The 21,629-nt window shown below is 46.5% G+C and overlaps 1 protein-coding gene across 5 annotated transcripts in view; it reads left to right on the forward strand.

The window, feature by feature from the left end:
- The window catches only part of CAPS2 (calcyphosine 2), a 166,313-nt gene that overhangs the window by 17,252 nt on the left and 127,432 nt on the right, over positions 1-21,629 (forward strand). For all 5 annotated transcript variants that reach the window (XM_069764577.1, XM_069764580.1, XM_069764578.1 and 2 more), the window contains exons 3-5: positions 2,350-2,393; positions 4,098-4,143; positions 6,053-6,169. In XM_069764577.1, coding sequence (XP_069620678.1) covers positions 2,350-2,393; positions 4,098-4,143; positions 6,053-6,169 — 207 coding nt within the window. The remainder of the gene's footprint in view (positions 1-2,349; positions 2,394-4,097; positions 4,144-6,052; positions 6,170-21,629) is intronic.

The raw sequence follows: 21,629 nt of genomic DNA on the forward strand, positions 1-21,629 counted from the left end.
TATAGAGAGAGAGAGAAAAAAAAATTCTTAAAAATTACTATTAAAAATTAATTATATACACAGTACACATGTGGTTATGCTGCAGTGCAGGTGCCACGGCTGGCACCTCACCGCAGAAGGGGTAATGTTTTTTCAATATGTGTGTGTATATATATATATATATATGCTCATTATGTAAAATAGGGGGCAGGTCAGTGAGGGATCAGTGACCTGGCCGAAGCCCATATTGATGAAGACTTAAGCACCACATGAAGACCACCCACAGGCCACCCCAAAGCACAAGCATATCATTAACTCAAAACTGAAAATAAAGATTAAACAGCAACCACAAGACTGATTTCATCCCCCAGGTATCATTTTAATCAGTGTAATGGTGCCGACCTGACACTGTCTGTAGGTTACTCAGCACAATCCTGCTGACAGGTTCCCTTTAAGGGCAGGTGCAGACAAGCATGTGTTCCCTCTTGAGAATGGGGTCCATTATGCAAATCACACTCTGATCAGAAAGCGCCATCAGATTCTCTCGGATGAGGAGAAGATGGAGAAGAAAAAGTCTCCATCTTCTCCATTCTATGAATCCGTAGAAATCAGATGTCAACCGAGTGCAGTCTGATGGTTTCCATACAATAATTGATTTACTTGGCTGAGTGCAATCCAATGTTTTGGCAGATCACACTCAGACCGAAAATACTCTTGTGTGCACCTGCCCAAATAAGAAGATTAGATCACTCTCCGGTCAGGACCGAGCCATCTGTATCACGTGACATCTGTTTATTTTCCTATGAGATTGGCACAGTGGGCACTTTTTATCTTCTGACGTCCCAAGGACATGTTTCAAGGTCAGACCCCCACACATTAGGTTAGGGCGATGTTCAATGTTGGAGTGCCGATCACGGCTGATGCGTCAGCACAGGAGAGCTCCTCCATCTGATGTGTGTGGCCGGCCTGGAGGGGCAGTGGACCTCATCAGATTGCCATTTCTCTTGCCCACACTTTTCATGGTCACTCGGGTGAGGTGCCAAGGCTCCATAACCCATAACGTCAGTTTCCTAATCACCCTAATAAAGAACCTAGTTTGGACTTCAGGATGATTTGATTTTTTGGAAAACTTTAACTTTTTAATTTTTTTCTTTCAGTGTAGTCTTAAGGGCCTTTTGCAGGACAATCTGTAATTTTGAATGGCGGCATTTTGGGACGCAAAAAGTTATTTATCTTATTTATTTTGTCAGAGGGTTGAAATCTGTCTGGAATTCCACCATTTTTATGGCATAAATGCTAACCAAGTTTCTGTGTATTGTGATTTCATTTTTCCCATATGTGATTACTTTCAATGATACCATACAGATAACTTTTAGATCAGTTTTTTTTGTTTGCAGTTGATGGGAAGAACAAAAAGGCAGCAATTTTGTCACTTTTTTTACTTTTGCATGTTGCTCTTTGTGCTGGTTAATGATGAGTTAAAGAGAACCTGACAGCGGATACATGGTACCTGATCCGTGGGCAGCATGTATGCGGCACTGGCTGTGCGGTGTCAGCAAGGTATGTCCGGCTGCGGCCCTTCTGTTTACACTGGCACAGCCCCTGAGCTCACTGATTGGCTGTTGGCATAACGATGGCACTGCCGCCAGATGTCAGACACTAGGAGCAGCGGCAGAGACTTGCGGTGGACCTGGGGAAGATGAGCACAGCACTATTTGGTTTTTTTTTTATAACAAACTGCAGCCAGGGTAGAAACTATTTGAAATGGAACAAGCCCTTTAAGTAATTTCCGGGATAAGGTGAAGCTTGCACACTGCAGCTTTCTTGGGACTTTCCTACCTCCAGCAGCCCCATAAAGAATGATTAGAGCGGCAGTGTCCATGCGTGATCACCTGCCCTGTGCATAGGGTCTAACTCCCTTTACCCAAATATCCCTTTAAGGTTGAATGTAAATTGTCGTGTTTTATGTGAACTTTTTTATGGAAAAATGGGAGACGCCAAAATACAAAAGGTAATATAAAGTTGGAAGCCTTATCTCTGATACAGGGATTATACTGATATAATATTGGAATACCGCGCACTTTCTTACATACCTGACCTGAGTGTAGGAAAAGCCATGGGGCACATCCAAAACGTCTACGGTACATTGATCCAAATGGACAAAACCGAACGTGAGGTTCTTAGATATTATTCTGGTCCGACAGTATGAAGCCCACGGCCACATCGCGGCGATCTCTCTTCGGGTCCCTGGAATATTACCATTTTTAAAATTTTTTTTTAGTGCTTGTTATAATGTTGAAAATGGTATTTCTGCACTTTTACTTCATTTTTTATTTTGCCTAAATGGCGTATTCTATTTATATGTTCCAGGGTTGGCGCGCACAGTCCCAGGCTGCAGAAACACGGCCTAAAGAGTAAGTACTTCAAGTTTAGCCTCTCTGTTAAAGGGGTCGTCCACTTCTTTAATACTATATTCCTCAGCGTACAATAAAAATGACACTTGCCTCCCGCAGTGGAATAATGTTGCCGCCGGGTCTCCCGGACCTCGTGTGACTTTGATATGGTACATGAACGCCAGTAGCTAATGGGCTCTCACCTTCTTTGGATGATCCTCGGACGTTTGCGGCCGCTGATTGGTTGCATGTGGCATAACAATGTCATTCAAGCCCTGGCAGACCTGGGATTGACATTATTGGAGCAGTGTCAGTTTGGTAGGTGCAGAGCGGTCATTTTTCTTTTACACGGGAGAATATAGTATTTAAGAAGAGGTTGTCCGAACATTGGATAATCCCTTTAAGGATTCCTAATAGGGATTGCATGTGCAATATAGACTAGAAGAATACATAGAGAATAAAGTTATTACAGCTTTATTTAAATACACACTCCCGTCATAGTTTTTCTCCTCTTAATATATTGCGATCATCATATTATATAGCACTGGTTACTTACTATTGCTCATTTTGCCTTTCTAACCACCTAATTCTTCTCTTTTCTCTGCTCTATGTAGAAACAGGAAGCTTATGTAGAAAGAGACATCCTGTTTCTACATAGAGCTTAGAAGGATTCAGCTAGTCAGTTTTTAGTCACGTGATGTCATAGACCTAATGGAAAAGAGAAGACTTATCTGGGTAGAAAGTCAAAATGAGCAATTGTAAGAACACAGTGCTGTATAATATGAAGACCATTGATCGACCCATTACCATGTAGACTGTGAGCCCCCAAAGGCAGGGCCCTCTCCTTTCTGTGCCAATCTGACATTGTTAGGTTCTAGACTTTAATTTCTATATGTATTTTGTATTAGAAGGGGTTCTCATGTACAGCATCATGGAATCAATGGCGCTGTGAAGATGAATAGTACTGCGCCATAGACTGAGGTCTCGCTCCGGTGTAACCTACACATATGGCAGTCTCTGCTCATATTGGACTCAGGGCTTTTCTTTCTGCCCGTCTTATTTTTTATAATAAAGCTGAAAGTGTAGTGGATGAGCTCTCACGTAGCCAGATTCCGAGATACACTGAATATGTAGGTAACATAGAGGGCAGTGGTCTAGAAATACGGATAAAGCACAGCCTTGTCGTCTTAGGGTCTGCAGCTAAAGTTCATTATTGCTTAGACTTACCTCTGAATTTAAAGGGGTTTTCAACCCATGTAATGATGCCATATCACTAGGCTGTGCCATCACTTACTTATCTGTGATCGTCCAACTCTGGGACCCTCCTCAGAAAATCCCTGTTTTATCTACTGCAGATCTACTAGTTTTCTGACTGAGCGCTGTATAACCTCACCCCCACCACTGATTGGCAGCTTTCTGTGTACACTGCATAGGCAGAAAGCTGCTAATCACTCTTGGGGTAAGGTTAGAGCTCATTAATGTGGATATGGCTTATTCTCCGGATTAGTGGGAGTCCCAGAAGTTGGACCACCACTGGTCATAAAATGATGGCATAGCCTACAGATCTGCAGTCACTATATTAAATGGGGATACCCCTTTCAGGCTGTAGGGAAGACACTTGTCCCATGTTCCATGTAGGACTGAGGCCATATTTCACTCTTCCAGTTTCTGTATTTAAGCTCTTTTGTCTATGATATTTCCATGAATGTTTCCCATCTATTACAGAGTACCCTCTCTTGACCTTGGAAAACTTGGAGATTCGGATGATGAGGTAATAAGACAGAGGGCAGCTAGGAACGGGCATCGCCTCTACTTATCATAAGGAAACATGCAACATTATTCTACATGGCTGTATTATGTGTATGTATGTATTTGTTATAAGCCAAACATGTATCCACATGGCATGTTTTCGTTATAGTTTCGTATCTACACTACCCTAAATATTTTTATTTTTTAATTTTACTATTTCATTATGACACAAGGTAAAGTAAACCTGCATAGGTGACAGATTCATGAATATGGACGGCCTTTCACTGTAGACCATATTCTCTCAATGCCAGCCTGTGTCCTCATTGGAAAATCCAGGTGTTAGTAGACTACACCTAATGGGCTCTGGTAATGATGATTTTTTTTAGGAAATTGCTTTTAAAGGAGTTGCCCACTACTCGGATAACCCCCTCTCAATCACTATGTTTGCCCCCAGTAAATAATAACACATATACTCCCCTCCGGTGCCGCTCCAGCTGTGTCCTCACTGGCTCTTCCATAGCTTACGTGACATAGTAGTGAGTGGCCGCGTCACTGACCCTCCCTTTGGACATAATTGTCATCCGGAGGAAGTCAGTGCTGCGGCCACTCTCTCACTTCCTATGGACGACACAGCTGAGGTGAGTATAGGTGTTCTTCTTTTACTTAGTGATAGAGAAGGGGTTGTCTGACTAGTGGACGGCTCCTTTAATGATATTTTTTTCATGTAATTGTTAAAGTAAACGGCGTCTCACTATGTTTATGCTGCAGTCCTTTAGAGGTGCATAAAATAAGGGCAGAGACCCGGATTCCTGCTCTGGGTTACTTACGTGGCTTCTTATTGTAGTTGGTATGATAATGGTATGTGCACACAAGTGTTACACACCTGTTTTGGGTATGGTCTCTGCTCCCTACACCCCAGTTTTCTGAACGAAGTTGTGCTCCATGTCGGGCTTTGGAAGTAGCCCGGTGTGCTCCCATGTGTTGATCTCCCTAAGCCTATTTAAGGAATACCAAGAGACACTTGGTCTTAAGACTTTATTGTAAGACTTTCAGTTTGTGCACATTTCCTATCTTAAGTCTCCAGGACATCTCCTGGCTGCCTGTGGTTTCCAGTCCCTGAGTTACCTGTTTGCAGCTTTCACTGCCACTGCTGTCTTCAGTCTCCAGGACATCTCCTGTCTTTCTGCAGCTTCCAATGTCATGTTTCCCTTTCTGCGGTCTCCAATACATTTCCGGTGGCTTCCATTGTATTCAGATATTCTAGTTGCTCCAGAGTTCTGTCTGCTACCTGTTCCCGGCCTTATAGGACCTCTGCTACGTGTCTGCCTGCTGTCTCCATGATGTCTCCTATCCACCTTCAAGTTCCATGGTATTAAGACTTTCTCGTTACTCTGGAGTTATCTACTGCAGCTTTGCTATGCCTCTCAGAGATTAGCATGTGCTGTGTAGTCCTCACTATTCAGGACCTACAGGTAGCCTGTCCTCCTCTGTTGGTTGATAGCTTTCTGCCACTGCAAGTAGTAAGTCAGTCAGTACCCCCCCCCCCCACGCTGATTGATAACATCCATCCCATGCCCAGTATATGCAGTATTGGGGCTTATAAGTATCAAGGATTGCATAGCAGAAGCTCAACACTGAGAAGAATAGCTGAGCTGCAGACGATAAGTGTTTTATGGAAACTACAGCAAGACTCTCGGTAAGTGCTCCAAAAGTTGGAATCAGGGTCTCTTCCCCTACTTAAGGCTGTTTCCAGTTGGGGCAGCATAAACCTAGTGACAGATTGCTTTTAACTCTAAATGTAGGGCCTCACTATATAGCGACTGGTATATTTTCTCCAGATTAGTCATACAGAAACATTCAAAGAAATTCAATACCAGTTTTCCAGTTTTTAGTGTTTTTGGCTCGTGTGAGTTTACTTTTGCTTTTTCCAGGACACTTATGTACCTTTAAGTAAGGAGTACCCAAGATTTGGCCCTCCAGATTCATCCTCGACCGTTAGTTGGGGGACACCTCTGAACACTCCAAATGCACAGCACGAACAGAAAAAGGTATGCGGAGCTGAGCTAACGCAGAAACATAGAGCAAGACACAATTGCAGTCACCTGTGGTACATACAATTTCATATAATTATGTTTTCTATATTTGTTTCTATTTTTAATATTTGAATCAACTACCAATATTTATTATATTAATTCTGCATTACCCTTTTCCGGTCAGCAGGTGGAGCAGTAGAACCACTAGTACAGTAAAGATAACCTTATCATCACTAATATCGATCAGACCTGTGTGGCTTCATCAGTGCAGAACACAATTGTTGTTATTTGCTTATGTCATTTTAATGGGGATCTCCTATATTGATGTTATTTTTCAGGAATCCGAGCCATCAAAATTAAACTTCTATTTAAAGAGAAAAAAAAAACAAATTACCGGTATTTTTGGTTCACATTTCTGATAATGTGTGGCGCCAAACAGCTGTCTGTTTCCAAGAATCGCCGCTAGACGTTTAATACAGCAATTACACTACTAAAAAGCGATACAAAAATGTACCTTTTAACCGTGTGGCTACTGGAAGCACACTTTAAAGACGTGTTTCTCAAAATGTGGGGTGCCCCCTAGTTGTCAGAGAGGTGTGCCTGCGGAGGTAATTATCTCAGAAATGGTGAAAGCTGCACAGTTCTATCTCTCTTTAGCAACCCCCGGTGTAACAACATGATTGGCTCATTTGACATTTAGTTTTGATTAAATTGAGTTTAGAACACTAATGGAATGGAACTTGATCAGTATGATTGATATTGGCCTGGACTTCCACAACAGGTGGTGATGTCTAGGTATCTCCTGGGTCTTTCTGGGGAAGCCTGGCCATCACCTTGGTCTGCTTAGTGATGATCCAGTAGAAGAAGTTAGAGTACCCTACTTTTAAAGGGATTTCTTAAGCCTAAGCCATTAAGGTTGGGTTGGTAGAGGTCTACCCCCTGGGATTTCTAACGATCAGACCATTATGAGCAGGCACAACCGACGTATGGACATGCTGCTACTCCTACGCTGACAATTTGCAAACCCTTTTGATCTGATGGAGGATCCAGGGGTCAGACATTTGGAGCAGTCTTATGGGCTATGAAGGCTTTTGTCCCATCAATCCCTGTAATAAAATGTATTGAAGTTCTCACGTTATTCTTACATTCACCCTTGCTGAAATCTACGCTGTAATAAAGCGGACTTGCAGTGCCAGCGATTAAAGCCTCTATCTTTATTTCACATCATCGCTGCACACAAGTCTTTGATCTCAGTTTGCGCTGCCGACTACTATGGACTCGGAAAGATGTCATTATGATAACTCCCGATGGGCATACTCAGATGTCAGATTTCCATGCGTCACTATGGTTACTTCCACTTCAGCTTTGTATTTTTAACTAGCTTTTTGTAATACTAATGTCATTTGTCTGGCCTGCTAATAAGCCTGCATGGGATTGGGAACGGGATGCAGTCAGGCATAAAAATCAAGATCTTTCTCATGCACTGTGTTATGACTGCTCATGTCAGGGGTTAGCCACTCCAGGAAACCCTTGTCCATATATTCGCACTGATGTGTATAGGGGCCGACTGAGGATCATGCAGTGTGAAGCTAAATCCCCTTATCCTTATAGAATTGTCTGTCTATGGGTTACTGTCCTCCCCCAATACAGAAACACGGGCCACACTGAACCAAATGTACATATCTATGGGCATGGCTTGGAGCGATGTGTGTATATGCATGGCCACTATAAAAGATTTTATGTAACCAAACAATACATTGTCTCTAGTGCTGTTTTGTCTGGGTAGACAACCATCCTATTATCAGCTGCGGCTTAAAGGGACTTTGTCAGGAGGAACAGCCCTCCTAAAGTATCTATGCGGGCATGTAGGTCATAGGAAGCTGAATAAAATGATACCTTGATATCTGTGATCTGATGTCTCATTCCAGAGAAATCCACATTTTTCTTATATGTAAATGATCTGCATGAAAATCTGCCTCCGGAGATTATTTTATATACCAAGAGGAGTTACCAGCGTGATATGTAATGGCCGCTCTCTGCTTACTTGATCTCACTGCAGAGCTGTGTGTGATTATAACTGACACCTGCTGGGTCTGCTATGCTTCAGCTTCCATCTCACAGGCAAACAGTGGTGTAATATTGTTGTAATACAGCAGAGCTGGGAGAGCTGCAGCAAATATGTTTGTTAGGAGGCAAAGTTCAGTTCTTCTTCTGTTCTGTGTTAGTTACATGTCTCGCACTGGTAACTCTACCTTAAATATAAAATAAGCTCGGGAGACAGATTATCAGGGAGATTAGTATCTTGTTATGACCTGGTGGTTAGGAGCACCCGGCCCGACCTGATGGTTAAACTCACACAGGACAAGCTCTGGGATGTGGGAGCTCTGCTGACCGCAGGCCCTAATCCTATCACAACAACTAAAAATAGCCGTGGAGCGTTCCTGACTCTCCCTAGACGCCTCTTCACAGCACTAAGAGCTAGCTAGCCCTAGAGATAGAAAATAAAGCCTACCTTGCCTCAGAGAAATTCCCCAAAGGAAAAGGCAGCCCCCCGCATATATTTACTGTGAGTAAAGATGAAAGTCACAAACACAGAAATGAAACAGGATTCAGCAAAGGGAGGCCAGACTTACTAAACAGACCGAGGATAGGAAAGGTATCTTTGCGGTCAGCACAAAAAACTACAAAAGACCACGCAGAGTGTGCAAAAAGACCTCTGCACCGACTAACGGTGCGGAGATGCCACTCTGCATCCCAGAGCTTCCAGCTAGCAAGACAAAATCAAGATAACCAGCTGGACAAGGAAACAATGAACAAATAATAACTATCAGGAACTTAGCTTCTGCTGGAGAAGACAGGTCACCAGAAAGATCCAAGAGCGAACTGAACCAATGCAGGAACATTGACAGCTGGCACGGAGTAACGATCTGAGTGGAGTTAAATAGAGCAGCCAACCAAAGGATAAACCACGTCACCTGTGTAAGGAACCTCAGAAGCAGCAGCTTTACTCACAGCCACCAGAGGGAGTCCATGGACAGAACTCGCCGAAGTACCATTCACGACCACAGGAGGGAGTTCGACAACAGAATTCACAACAGTACCCCCCCCTTGAGGAGGGGTCACCGAACCCTCACCAGAGCCTCCAGGCCGATCAGGATGAGCCAAATGAAAGGCACGAACTAGATCGGCAGCATGAACATCAGAGGCAAAAACCCAGGAATTATATTCCTGACCATAACCCTTCCACTTGACCAGGTACTGGAGTTTCCGTCTCGACACACGAGAATCCAAAATCTTCTCCACCACATACTCCAACTCCCCCTCGACCAACACCGGGGCAGGAGGATCAACGGAGGGAACCATAGGCACCACGTATCTCCGCAACAACGACCTATGGAACACATTATGGATGGCAAAAGAAGCTGGAAGGTCCAAACGAAATGACACAGGATTAAGAACTTCAGAAATCTTATATGGCCTGTTGTGAGTTCTGTTTTTGGGCTCCCTCTGGTGGTTACTGATGGTACTGGGTGACTTGTCTTTCCTGGGTCTCTGGGTTCCACCTGTTCCATCAGGATATGGGAGTTTCCTATTTAACCTGGCTTTGCTGGCATTTCCTTGCCGGTTATCAATGTATCCAGTGTGTCTTGTTACCTCTGCTCCCTGCTCCTAGAACCTTCTGGTCAAGCTAAGTTTGGATTTTCCTGTTTTGGTGTTTTGCTTTATTTGGTTTTTAGTCCAGCCTGCAGATATGTGATTCTTGCTGCTGGTTGCTCTAGTGGGCTGAAATTGCTCCTCATGTACCATGAGTTGGCACATGAGTTCAAGTAATTTCAGGATGGTTTTTTGAAGGGTTTTTCGCTGACCGCGCAGTTCACTTTTGTATCCTCTGCTATCTAGCTTTAGCGGGCCTCATTTTGCTGAAACTGTTTTCATACTGCGTATGTGCTTTCCTCTCATTTCACCGTCATTATATGTGGGGGGCTGCTATTTCTGTGGGGGATTTCTCTGGAGGCAAGAGAGGTCTGTGTTTCTTCTAATAGGGGAAGTTAGATCTTCGGCTGGAGCGAGACGTCTAGGATCATCGTAGGCACGTTCCCCGGCTACTTTTATTTGTGTGTTAGGTTCAGGGTCGCGGTCAGCTCAGGTTCCATCGCCCTAGAGCTTGTTTGTATCTGTGCTTGTCCTTTAGTGATCCCCTGCCATTGGGATCATGACAATGGCCCAATGAAACGAGGCTTAAACTTAGGAGAGGAAACCTTCATAGGAACATGACAAGATGACAACCAAACCAAATCCCCAACACGAAGTCGGGGACCAACACAGCGCCGGCGGTTAGCGAAACGTTGAGCCTTCTCCTGGGACAATGTCAAATTGTCCACCACATGAGTCCAAATCTGCTGCAACCTGTCCACCACCGCATCCACACCAGGACAGTCCGAAGGCTCAACCTGCCCTGAAGAGAAACGAGGATGGAAACTAGAATTACAGAAAAAAGGAGAAACTAAAGTAGCCGAGCTGGCCTGTTGTGAATTCTGTTGTCGAACTCCCTCCTGTGGTCGTGAATTGTACTTCGGCGAGTTCTGTCTATGGGCTCCCTCTGGTGGCTTTGAGTGAAGCTGCTGCTTCTGAGGTTCATTACACAGGTGACGTGGGTTATCCTTTGGTTGGCTGCTCTATTTAACTCCTCTCAGATCGTTACTCCATGCCAGCTGTCAATGTTTTTGCATTCGTTCAGTTCGCTCCTGGATCTCTCTGGTGACCTGCCTTCTCCTGCAGAAGCTAAGTTCCTTATAGTCTTATTTTGTTCTCTGTTTTCTCGTCCAGCTGGTTTTCATGATTTTGTCTTGCTAGCTGGAAGCTCAGGGATGCAGAGTGGCCCCTCCGCACCGTGAGTCGGTGCGGAGGTCTTTTTTGCACACTCTGTGTGGTCTTTTGTAGGTATTTGTGCTGATCGCAAAGTTACCTTTCCTATCCTCTGTCTATTTAGTAAGTCTGGCCTCCCTTTGCTGAAACCTGTTTCATCTCTGCGTTTGTGACTTTCATCTTACTCACAGTCAATATATGTGGGGGGCTTACTTTACCTTTGGGGAATTTCTCTGAGGCAAGGTAGGCTTTATCTTCTATCTCTTGGGCTAGATAGTTCTTAGGCTGTGACGAGGCGCCTAGGTCTTGTCAGGAGCGCTCCACGGCTATTTCTAGCGTGTGTGATAGGATTAGGGCTTGCGGTCAGCAGAGCTCCCACATCCCAGAGCTCGTCCTGTATGAGGTTTAATTATCAGGTCATTCCGGGTGCTCCTAACCACCAGGTCATAACAGTACAGCTGGCCCAAAGTATTAATGCATCTCAATAGAGGGATAAGAGAACTTCTGAGACCATTTTTTTTTCTTTGCACTGTGTTTTGTTTTTCTTTTCCCCTAAACCTTTGGGTGGTTCAGGACACAGGTGTAGGTATGGACATTCAAGGTCTGTCCTCTTGTGTGGATCATCTCACTGCAAGGGTACAAAACATTCAAGATTTTGTGGTTCAGAATCCTATGTTAGAGCCTAGAATTCCTATTCCTGACTTATTTTCTGGGGATAGATCTAGGTTCTTGAATTTCAAAAATAATTGTAAACTGTTTCTAGCTTTGAAACCCGGCTCCTCTGGTGACCCCGTTCAACAGGTAAAAATCATTATTTCTTTGTTACGTGGTGACCCTCAAGACTGGGCATTTTCCCTTGCGCCAGGAGATCCTGCATTGCGTGATGTTGATGCTTTTTTTCTGGCGCTTGGATTGCTTTATGATGAACCAAATTCAGTGGATCAGGCAGAGAAAATCTTGCTGGCTTTGTGTCAGGGACAGGATGAAGCGGAGGTGTACTGTCAGAAGTTTAGAAAGTGGTCTATGCTTACTCAGTAGAATGAATGTGCCCTGGCGGCAATTTTCAGAAAGGGTCTTTCTGAAGCCCTTAAGGATGTCATGGTGGGATTTCCCACGCCTGCTGGTCTGAATGATTCTATGTCTTTGGCCATTAAGATCGATCGGCGCATGCGTGAGCGCAAAGCTGTGTACCATATGGCGGTATTCTCTGAGCATAGGACTGAGCTTATGCAGTGTGATAGGACTTTGACCAGAGCTGAACGGCAAGAACACAGACGTCGGAATGGGCTGTGTTTTTACTGTGGTGAATCCACTCATGCTATCTCCGATTGTCCTAAGCGCACTAAGCGGTTCGCTAGGTCTGCCACCATTGGTACGGTACAGTCTAAATTTCTTTTGTCCGTTACTCTGATTTGTTCTCTGTCATCCTATTCTGTAATGGCATTTGTGGATTCAGGCGCTGCCCTGAATTTGATGGACTTGGAGTTTGCCAGGCGCTGTGGTTTTTTCTTGGAGCCCTTGCAGTATCCTATTCCATTGAGAGGAATTGATGCTACGCCTTTGGCCAAGAATAAGCCTCAGTACTGGACTCAATTGACCATGTGCATGGCTCCTGCACATCAGGAGGATATTCGCTTTTTGGTGTTGCATAATCTGCATGATGTGGTCGTTTTGGGGTTGCCATGGCTACAGGTCCATAATCCAGTGTTGGATTGGAAATCTATGTCTGTGTCCAGCTGGGGTTGTCAGGGGGTACATGGTGATGTTCCATTGCTGTCAATTTCGCCATCCACTCCTTGTGAAGTCCCTGAGTTTTTATCTGATTACCGGGATGTATTTGAAGAGCCCAAATCTGGTGCCCTACCTCCTCATAGGGATTGCGACTGTGCTATTAATTTGATTCCTGGTAGTAAGTTTCTTAAGGGCCGTCTGTTTAATTTATCTGTGCCAGAGCACGCCGCTATGCGGAGTTATATAAAGGAATCCTTGGAGAAGGGTCATATTCGTCCGTCGTCGTCACCATTGGGAGCAGGGTTCTTTTTTGTGGCCAAGAAGGATGGTTCTTTGAGACCTTGTATTGATTACCGCCTTCTTAATAAGATCACAGTCAAATTTCAGTATCCTTTGCCGCTGCTGTCTGATTTATTTGCTCGGATTAAGGAGGCTAGTTGGTTCACCAAGATAGATCTTCGTGGTGCGTATAATCTTGTGCGAATTAAACAGGGTGATGAATGGAAAACGGCATTTAATGCGCCCGAGGGCCATTTTGAGTACCTGGTTATGCCATTCGGGCTTTCTAATGCTCCATCTGTGTTTCAGTCCTTTATGCATGACATCTTTCGAGAGTACCTGGATAGATTCATGATTGTATATTTGGATGACATTTTGGTCTTTTCGGATGATTGGGAGTCTCATGTGAAGCAGGTCAGAATGGTGTTCCAGGTCCTTCGTGCGAATTCCTTGTTTGTGAAGGGGTCAAAGTGTCTCTTTGGAGTTCAGAAGGTTTCATTTTTGGGTTTCATTTTTTCCCCTTCTACTATCGAGATGGACCCTGTTAAAGTTCAGGCCATTTACGATTGGACTCAGCCGACATCTGTGAAGAGCTTACAGAAGTTCCTGGGCTTTGCTAATTTTTATCGTCGCTTCATCGCTAATTTTTCCAGTATTGCTAAACCGTTGACTGACTTGACCAAGAAAGGTGCTGATGTGGTCAATTGGTCCTCTGCGGCTGTAGAGGCTTTTCAGGAGTTGAAGCGTCATTTTGCTTCTGCCCCTGTGTTGTGCCAGCCAGATGTTTCGCTTCCTTTTCAGGTTGAGGTTGATGCTTTTGAAATTGGAGCAGGGGCTGTTTTGTCGCAAAGAAGTTCTGATGGCTCGGTGATGAAACCCTGTGCCTTCTTTTCCAGAAAATTCTCGCCTGCTGAGCGCAATTATGATGTGGGCAATCGGGAGTTGTTGGCCATGAAGTGGGCATTCGAGGAGTGGCGACATTGGCTTGAAGGAGCTAAACATCGTGTGGTGGTCTTGACGGATCACAAGAATTTGACTTATCTCGAGTGAATGGTTGAATCCTAGACAGGCTCGATGGTCGCTCTTTTTCTCCCGTTTTGATTTTGTGGTTTCATACCTTCCGGGATCTAAGAATGTGAAGGCTGATGCCCTGTCAATGAGTTTTGTGCCTGACTCTCCGGGTGTTCCGGAGCCGGCGGGTATTCTTAAAGAGGGGGTAATTTTGTCTGCCATTTCCCCTGATTTGCGGCGTGTGCTGCAAAAGTTTCAGGCTGATAGACCTGACCGTTGTCCTACGGAGAAACTGTTTGTCCCTGATAGATGGACTAGTAGAGTTATCTCTGAGATTCATTGTTCAGTGTTGGCTGGTCATCCTGGAATCTTTGGTACCAGAGATTTGGTGGCTAGATCCTTTTGGTGGCCTTCTTTGTCACGGGATGTGCGTTCTTTTGTGCAGTCCTGTGGGACTTGTGCTCGGGCTAAACCCTGCTGTTCTCGTGCCAGTGGGTTGCTTTTGCCCTTGCCGATCCCGAAGAGGCCCTGGACGCATATTTCCATGGATTTTATTTCTGATCTCCCTGTTTCTCAAAAGATGTCGGTCATTTGGGTGGTTTGTGATCGCTTCTCTGTCACGCTCGCTGCGCATACTCACCTGGCTTCTTCCATCCCTCGGCGCGCTCGCGATCCTGTCCCTCGCCGCTCTGCGTCCTCCTTTGCCGGCTCTCGGCGTCCGGTCTCTCTGCGCATGCGCGGTCGCGTCTCCTCCGTCGCTGGGCCTTCTGGGAGGTCGCGACCCGATGGCTCCGCCCCAACATGGCGGCGCCCATCGGCTATTTCTTCTCGGCGTCTTTCCAGGCAAGACGCCTTTGCCTTGTAGGTGCACTGTCTGCTGTCAGTGTCCCTATGCCCTAGGCTCCCCTATACCAGTATCCTTTCCTGCTTAGTGTTCGCTTTGTTTCAGCGTTGTCTTGCCTAGTCCCGTGTTCCTGTTGTGTCCTGCCAAGTTCCGTGTTCCTGCTGTGTCCTGCCAAGTTCCGTGTTCCTGCTGTATCCTGCCAAGTTCCGTGTTCCTGCTGTGTCCTGCCAAGTTCCGTGTTCCTGCTGTGTCCTGCCAAGTTCCGTGTTCCTGCTGTGTCCTGCCAAGTTCCGTGTTCCTGCTGTGTCCTGCCAAGTTCCGTGTTCCTGCTGTGTCCTACCAAGTTCCGTGTACCTGCTGTGTCCTACCAAGTTCCGTGTTCCTGCTGTGTTCTACCAAGTTCCGTGTACCTGCCGTCTCCTGCCAAGTCCTGTGGTCCTGCCGTGTCCTACATCGTCTGTGTTCCTGTCTTTATCAGTTAAGTCCTGTTTTCCTATTAGGCTATATTCACACTTTGCGGTTTTTACCGCGGAACCGCCGCGATTTTGATGCTGCGGGTCCGCAGCAGTTTCCATAGCGTTTACAGTAACATGTAAACCCTATGGAAACCGCAAACCGCTGTGCACATGCTGCGGGAAAAACCGCGCGGGAACGCAGCGGTTTACAACCCGCAGCATGTCACTTCTTTGTGCAGAATCGCTGCGATTCTGCACCCATAGGAATACATTGAACCGCTTACTTCCCGCATGGGGCTGTGCCCACGTTGCGGGAAGTAAGCGGATAATGTGCGGTTCCTACCCGGGGTGGAGGAGAGGAGACTCTCCTCCAGGCCCTGGGAACCATATTTGGGGTTAAAAAATAAAAAATCATGTTATACTCACCCTCTGAAGTCTTCAGCGCTGCACGCGGCCGTCCGGTCAGAGTTGCTGTGCGACCAGGACCTGCGGTGACGTCGCGGTCACATGACCGTGACGTCACGAAGGGTCCTTCTCGCACAGCATCTTTGGAACCGGACCGCCGGGTGCAGCGTCGAGGAGATCGGGACCTCAGAGGGTGAGTATAACCAATTTTTATTATTTTTAACATTACTATTGATACTGCATATTGCTGCATATGCAGCATCAATAGTATAGGCGGAAACCCGCAGCGGAAAACGTGGAACAAACCGCGATAAATCTGCAGGGAGAACCGCAGTTGTTTTGCCCTGCAGATTTATCAAATCCGCTGCGCGAGAACCCGCAGAAGGACAACGCAAAGTGTGAACATAGCCTTATTCCCCGCCATTCTAATAGCTCTGTGGTCTCCTTCTTTATCTTGGGTCGTCCCTTTGGCTCTAGCTGTTGTGTCTCCATTCCCCCGTGGTCCTGCTCCTAACACTCCCTGTATAGGGGGTGATTCCATCTGGTCCGCTCGACCCCGGGGGCTCTAGAGTCACGACCCAGAGGGTCCACTCTCGGATTTCTGTCCGAATCCCTACAGTAGGCAAAGGCCATGGACCCCACTGGGGCCTCTGCTGCGCAAAAAGAGCTACTCTTTTTGCGGGAGAATCAGTCCCGTATAATGTCCTTTATGAAAGCTATGGATTCTCGCTTGTCTACGCTCCTGCCCTCTGATCCTGGCAACGCCGCTCTACTCGTTGGCTTACAGCAAGAGTTAGCTCAGCAGCGTGACACCCAGGCCCATATACTTAGCTATATGTCTTCAATAGACGATCGGCTGCTTTCTATCCAGACAGCCGCTTCTACGTCCGCTCCTGCTTCCCACCCTCCACCCCGCTTGGCTAAACCGCCTCGGTACAATGGGGATCCTAAATCCTGCCGAGGATTTTTAAACCAATGCCGTCTTCACTTTGAGCTTCTGCCCCAGCATTACCCGACGGATCGGTCCAAGGTTGCTTTTTTGATTTCCCATCTGGAGGGTGACGCCTTGGCATGGGTTAATCCACTCTGGGAGCGAGACGATCCCCTAGTCTCCCGGTTGTCTGAATTTTTGGAGACTTTCCGTCTTGTCTTTGACGAACCTGGACGTCTGGCCTCTACTACTGAAGCTCTATTTTCTCTCCATCAGGGATCGCTATCCGTAGGCCAGTACGCTATTCAGTTCCGCACCCTCTCCTCTGACTTGGGCTGGAACAATGAGGCGTTGGTGGGTGCTTTCTGGCGGGGTCTCTCTGGGCGCATAAAAGATGAGTTAGCTGGTCGGGACACCCCTACAGTTTTGGAGGAATTAATTTCCTTAGCTACCCGTATTGATCTTCGGTTCCAAGAACGCGCCCGCGAGCGGAGATCTCTTCGTCCTTCTCCTGCCACCCGTAAGCCCCTCAGCCCACAGCCTAGAACTTCCTCTTAGGCGTCCGCACCGGAACCTATGCAAGTGGACCGTCTTAAGATGTCTGAACAATGACGTAAAGAGAGACGCACTCAGGGGTTATGTTTTTACTGCGGAAGTGCTGCTCATTTATTGCGGTCTTGTCCTGAACGTCCGGAAAACTTCTCCGCCTAGGTCAGGTAAGAGAGGCTTCCCTAGGTGTGTGTGATCCCTCTCAACCCCTCACTTTGTCCGTTCTTTTGCATATTGCTGGCAAGAGCATTTCTTTGGATGCTTATGTGGATTCTGGCGCAGCAGGGAATTTTATCAGGTTGGATGAGGTTTTGAAATTCTCCGTTCCAGTCAAAACCTTAGAGGCTCCTGTGATTCTTGCATCTGTGGATGGTAAACCTTTACAGGAGACCATTACTCAAGTAACACTTGAGGTGGAACTTCAAGTTGGGGCTCTGCACAAGGAGAAAATTGCATTTTATGTTTTAGCGGGTCTGTCTCATCCTATGGTCTTAGGTCTTCCTTGGTTACGGAATCACGAGCCCATTTTAGATTGGCGCAATGGCAATATCTTGCGCTGGGGAGAGCTTTGTCGGGAACGTTGTCTGCTGCCGGTGCATCCCGTGGGGTCTTCCTCTAATTCTTCTCCTTCCTCTTCTTTTCCCGCCTTACCCTGTGTCTACAGCGCCTTTTCTGATGTCTTCAACAAGAAGGAGGCTGAGGGTCTTCCGCCGCACCGTCTCTATGATTGTCCCATAGATCTCGTGCCTGGAACTAACCCGCCCAGGGGAAGAATCTATCCTCTCTCTCCTGCGGAGACTCAAGCTATGTCTGAGTACATTCAAGAAAATCTTTCTAAAGGATTCATTCGCAAGTCTTCTTCTCCTGACGGAGCAGGGTTTTTTTTCGTGAAGAAGAAAGACGGTTCTCTTCGTCCCTGCATTGATTATCGAGGCCTAAACAACATCACAGTAAAGAACAAATATCCTCTGCCACTCATTCCGGAACTCTTCGACCGTCTTCGGGGTGCGCAAATTTTTACCAAATTAGATCTACGTGGCGCATACAATCTGGTTCGTATTCGTGCAGGCGATGAGTGGAAGACTGCCTTCAATACTCGTGACGGTCACTACGAATACTTGGTTATGCCGTTTGGTCTCTGCAACGCTCCCGCGGTTTTCCAGGAATTTGTGAACGATGTATTTCGGGATCTTCTCTACTCCTCAGTCGTAGTTTACCTTGACGACATTCTCATCTTTTCTCCAGACCTCTCCACTCATAGGCAAGATGTCCGTCGTGTTCTGCAACGGCTAAGAGAGAATCATCTGTTCGCTAAGATTGAGAAGTGCGTCTTTGAGCAATCTTCACTTCCCTTCCTTGGATATATTGTCTCAAGATCTGACTTAGAGATGGATCCAGAGAAGGTATCTGCTGTCCTGAATTGGCCTCGTCCTCTTGGAACAAAAGCAATCCAACGTTTTCTTGGCTTTGCCAACTACTATAGACAATTTATTCCTCATTTTTCTTCCATGACCAAGCCTATCTCTGCCCTAGTTCACAAGAGAGTCAACTCCAGTCTTTGGACCCCTGAGGCTGAAGAGTCCTTTCAGTCCCTTAAACAAAGTTTCGCTTCAGCCCCTGTGCTTCATCGTCCTGATGCTAATAGACCGTTTGTCCTTGAGGTCGACGCATCCTCTGTTGGAGCTGGAGGTGTACTTTTGCAAAGATCTTCGTCCGGACGTATGGTGACTTGTGGTTTTTTTTCTAAAACCTTTTCCGCTCCTGAGCGTAACTACTCAATAGGGGATAAAGAACTATTGGCTATCAAGCTAGCCTTGGAAGAGTGGCGTTATCTTCTTGAGGGGTCTCTTCATCCATTCACCATTTACACAGACCACAAGAATCTGGCCTATATTCAGTCTGCCCAAAGACTAAATCCACGACAAGCCAGATGGTCTTTATTCTTCGGACGATTTGAATTTGAACTTCATTTCCGACCCGGAAATAAGAATGTCAAAGCGGATCGTCTTTCGAGATCCTTTCAGCCTCAGGACATTGAGGATTCTCCGGCTCACATCATTGATCCTGCGAAGATCGTAACTCTTGCTCCTCTAAGAGTGATTTCAAATCCTCCTGGCAAGACTCTTGTGGCAAATCAAGACAAGGAGAGAGTTTTACGTTGGGGTCAATCCTCCAAAATTGCGGGACATGTAGGAGTCAAGAAGACACTTTCTCTTATCTCTCGGCACTACTGGTGGTCATCTCTCCGACAAGACGTCACCAAATTCATCGCTTCTTGTCCTTCTTGTGCCAAAAATAAAGTTCCTAGGCAGCTTCCTTCCGGTCTCCTGCATCCTCTGCCTGTGCCTTCCGTCCCTTGGAGCCATATAGCTATGGACTTCATCACTGATCTACCTTGTTCCTCGAATTGCTCTGTCATCTTGGTTGTTGTAGATCGGTTCTCTAAGATGTCTCACTTCATCGCATTGCCTGGTCTGCCTTCCGCTCCTGAGTTGGCGAAGATCTTTTTACACCAAGTCTTCCGTCTTCATGGTTTTCCACATCATATTGTCTCAGACCGTGGAGTACAATTTACCTCACGTTTTTGGAGAGCTCTCTGCAGTCTATTGAAGGTTAACTTGGACTTCTCTTCCGCATATCACCCTCAGTCCAACGGACAAGTGGAGCGAGTTAATCAAGTTCTGACTACATATCTGCGACATTTTTCCAATGCACACCAAGATGACTGGGTCTCCCTTCTCCCCTGGGCCGAATTCTCATATAACAATCTTACCAGCAAGTCTTCCTCCAAAACTCCCTTTTTTGTAGTCTATGGTCAACATCCGAACGTTCCTCTTCCTGTTTCTCTTTCCTCGGGGGTACCGGCAGCGGATTTCTTGTCCCGGGAATTCTCTAAGATTTGGAGTGAGACTAAAGAGGCTCTTGAGAGAGCTAGCCATAATATGAAAAGATTTGCTGATAAAAGGCGTTTGGATGCTCCTCCATATTCTCCGGGTGATAAAGTTTGGCTCTCCTCTCGCTATATCAAGCTCAAAATCCCCTCTTACAAACTGGGTCCCCGCTATATTGGTCCTTTTCCTATCTTGAGTCGCATTAATGATGTTTCCTACAAATTGAAACTACCTGCCTCTTTACGCATTCCCAATGCCTTCCATGTATCTCTTCTCAAGCCCGCAGTCTTTAATCGTTTTCACTCCGCTACCTCTCCCTCTCCTCAGCTCTGTACTTCTGATGGAATCTTTAATGTTAAAGATATTCTTGCCAAAAAGGTAGTTAGGGGTAAAACTTATTTTTTGATTGATTGGGAGGGATTTGGTCCTGAGGAGAGGTCCTGGGAGCCTCGAGAGAACATCAATGCTCCCCTTATCATGAAAAGATTCCTTTCTAGCCTTAAAAGGAGGGGGACTAAGGAGGGGGGTACTGTCACACTCGCTGCGCATACTCACCCGGCTTCTTCCATCCCTCGGCGCGCTCGCGATCCTGTCCCTCGCCGCTCTGCGTCCTCCTTTGCCGGCTCTCGGCGTCCGGTCTCTCTGCGCATGCGCGGTCGCGTCTCCTTCGTCGCTGGGCCTTCTGGGAGGTCGCGACCCAATGGCTCCGCCCCAACATGGCGGCGCCCATCGGCTATTTCTTCTCGGCGTCTTTCCAGGCAAGACGCCTTTGCCCTGTAGGTGCACTGTCTGCTGTCAGTGTCCCTATGCCCTAGGCTCCCCTATACCAGTATCCTTTCCTGCTTAGTGTTCGCTTTGTTTCAGCGTTGTCTTGCCTAGTCCCATGTTCCTGTTGTGTCCTGCCAAGTTCCGTGTTCCTGCTGTGTCCTGCCAAGTTCCGTGTTCCTGCTGTGCCCTGCAAAGTTTCGTGTTCCTGCTGTGTCCTGCCAAGTTCCGTGTTCCTGCTGTGTCCTGCCAAGTTCCGTGTTCCTGCTGTGTCCTGCCAAGTTCCGTGTTCCTGCTGTGTCCTGCCAAGTTCCGTGTTCCTGCTGTGTCCTACCAAGTTCCGTGTACCTGCTGTGTCCTACCAAGTTCCGTGTTCCTGCTGTGTTCTACCAAGTTCCGTGTACCTGCCGTCTCCTGCCAAGTCCTGTGGTCCTGCCGTGTCCTACATCGTCTGTGTTCCTGTCTTTATCAGTTAAGTCCTGTTTTCCTATTATTCCCCGCCATTCTAATAGCTCTGTGGTCTCCTTCTTTATCTTGGGTCGTCCCTTTGGCTCTAGCTGTTGTGTCTCCATTCCCCCGTGGTCCTGCTCCTAACACTCCCTGTATAGGGGGTGATTACATCTGGTCCGCTCGACCCCGGGGTCTCTAGAGTCACGACCCAGAGGGTCCACTCTCGGATTTCTGTCCGAATCCCTACATTCTCTAAGATGGTCCATTTGGTACCCTTGTCTAAATTGCCTTCCTCCTC

Source organism: Ranitomeya imitator, chromosome 4 (assembly GCF_032444005.1).
Source record: "Ranitomeya imitator isolate aRanImi1 chromosome 4, aRanImi1.pri, whole genome shotgun sequence".
NCBI classification, from domain to species: Eukaryota; Metazoa; Chordata; class Amphibia; order Anura; family Dendrobatidae; genus Ranitomeya; species Ranitomeya imitator.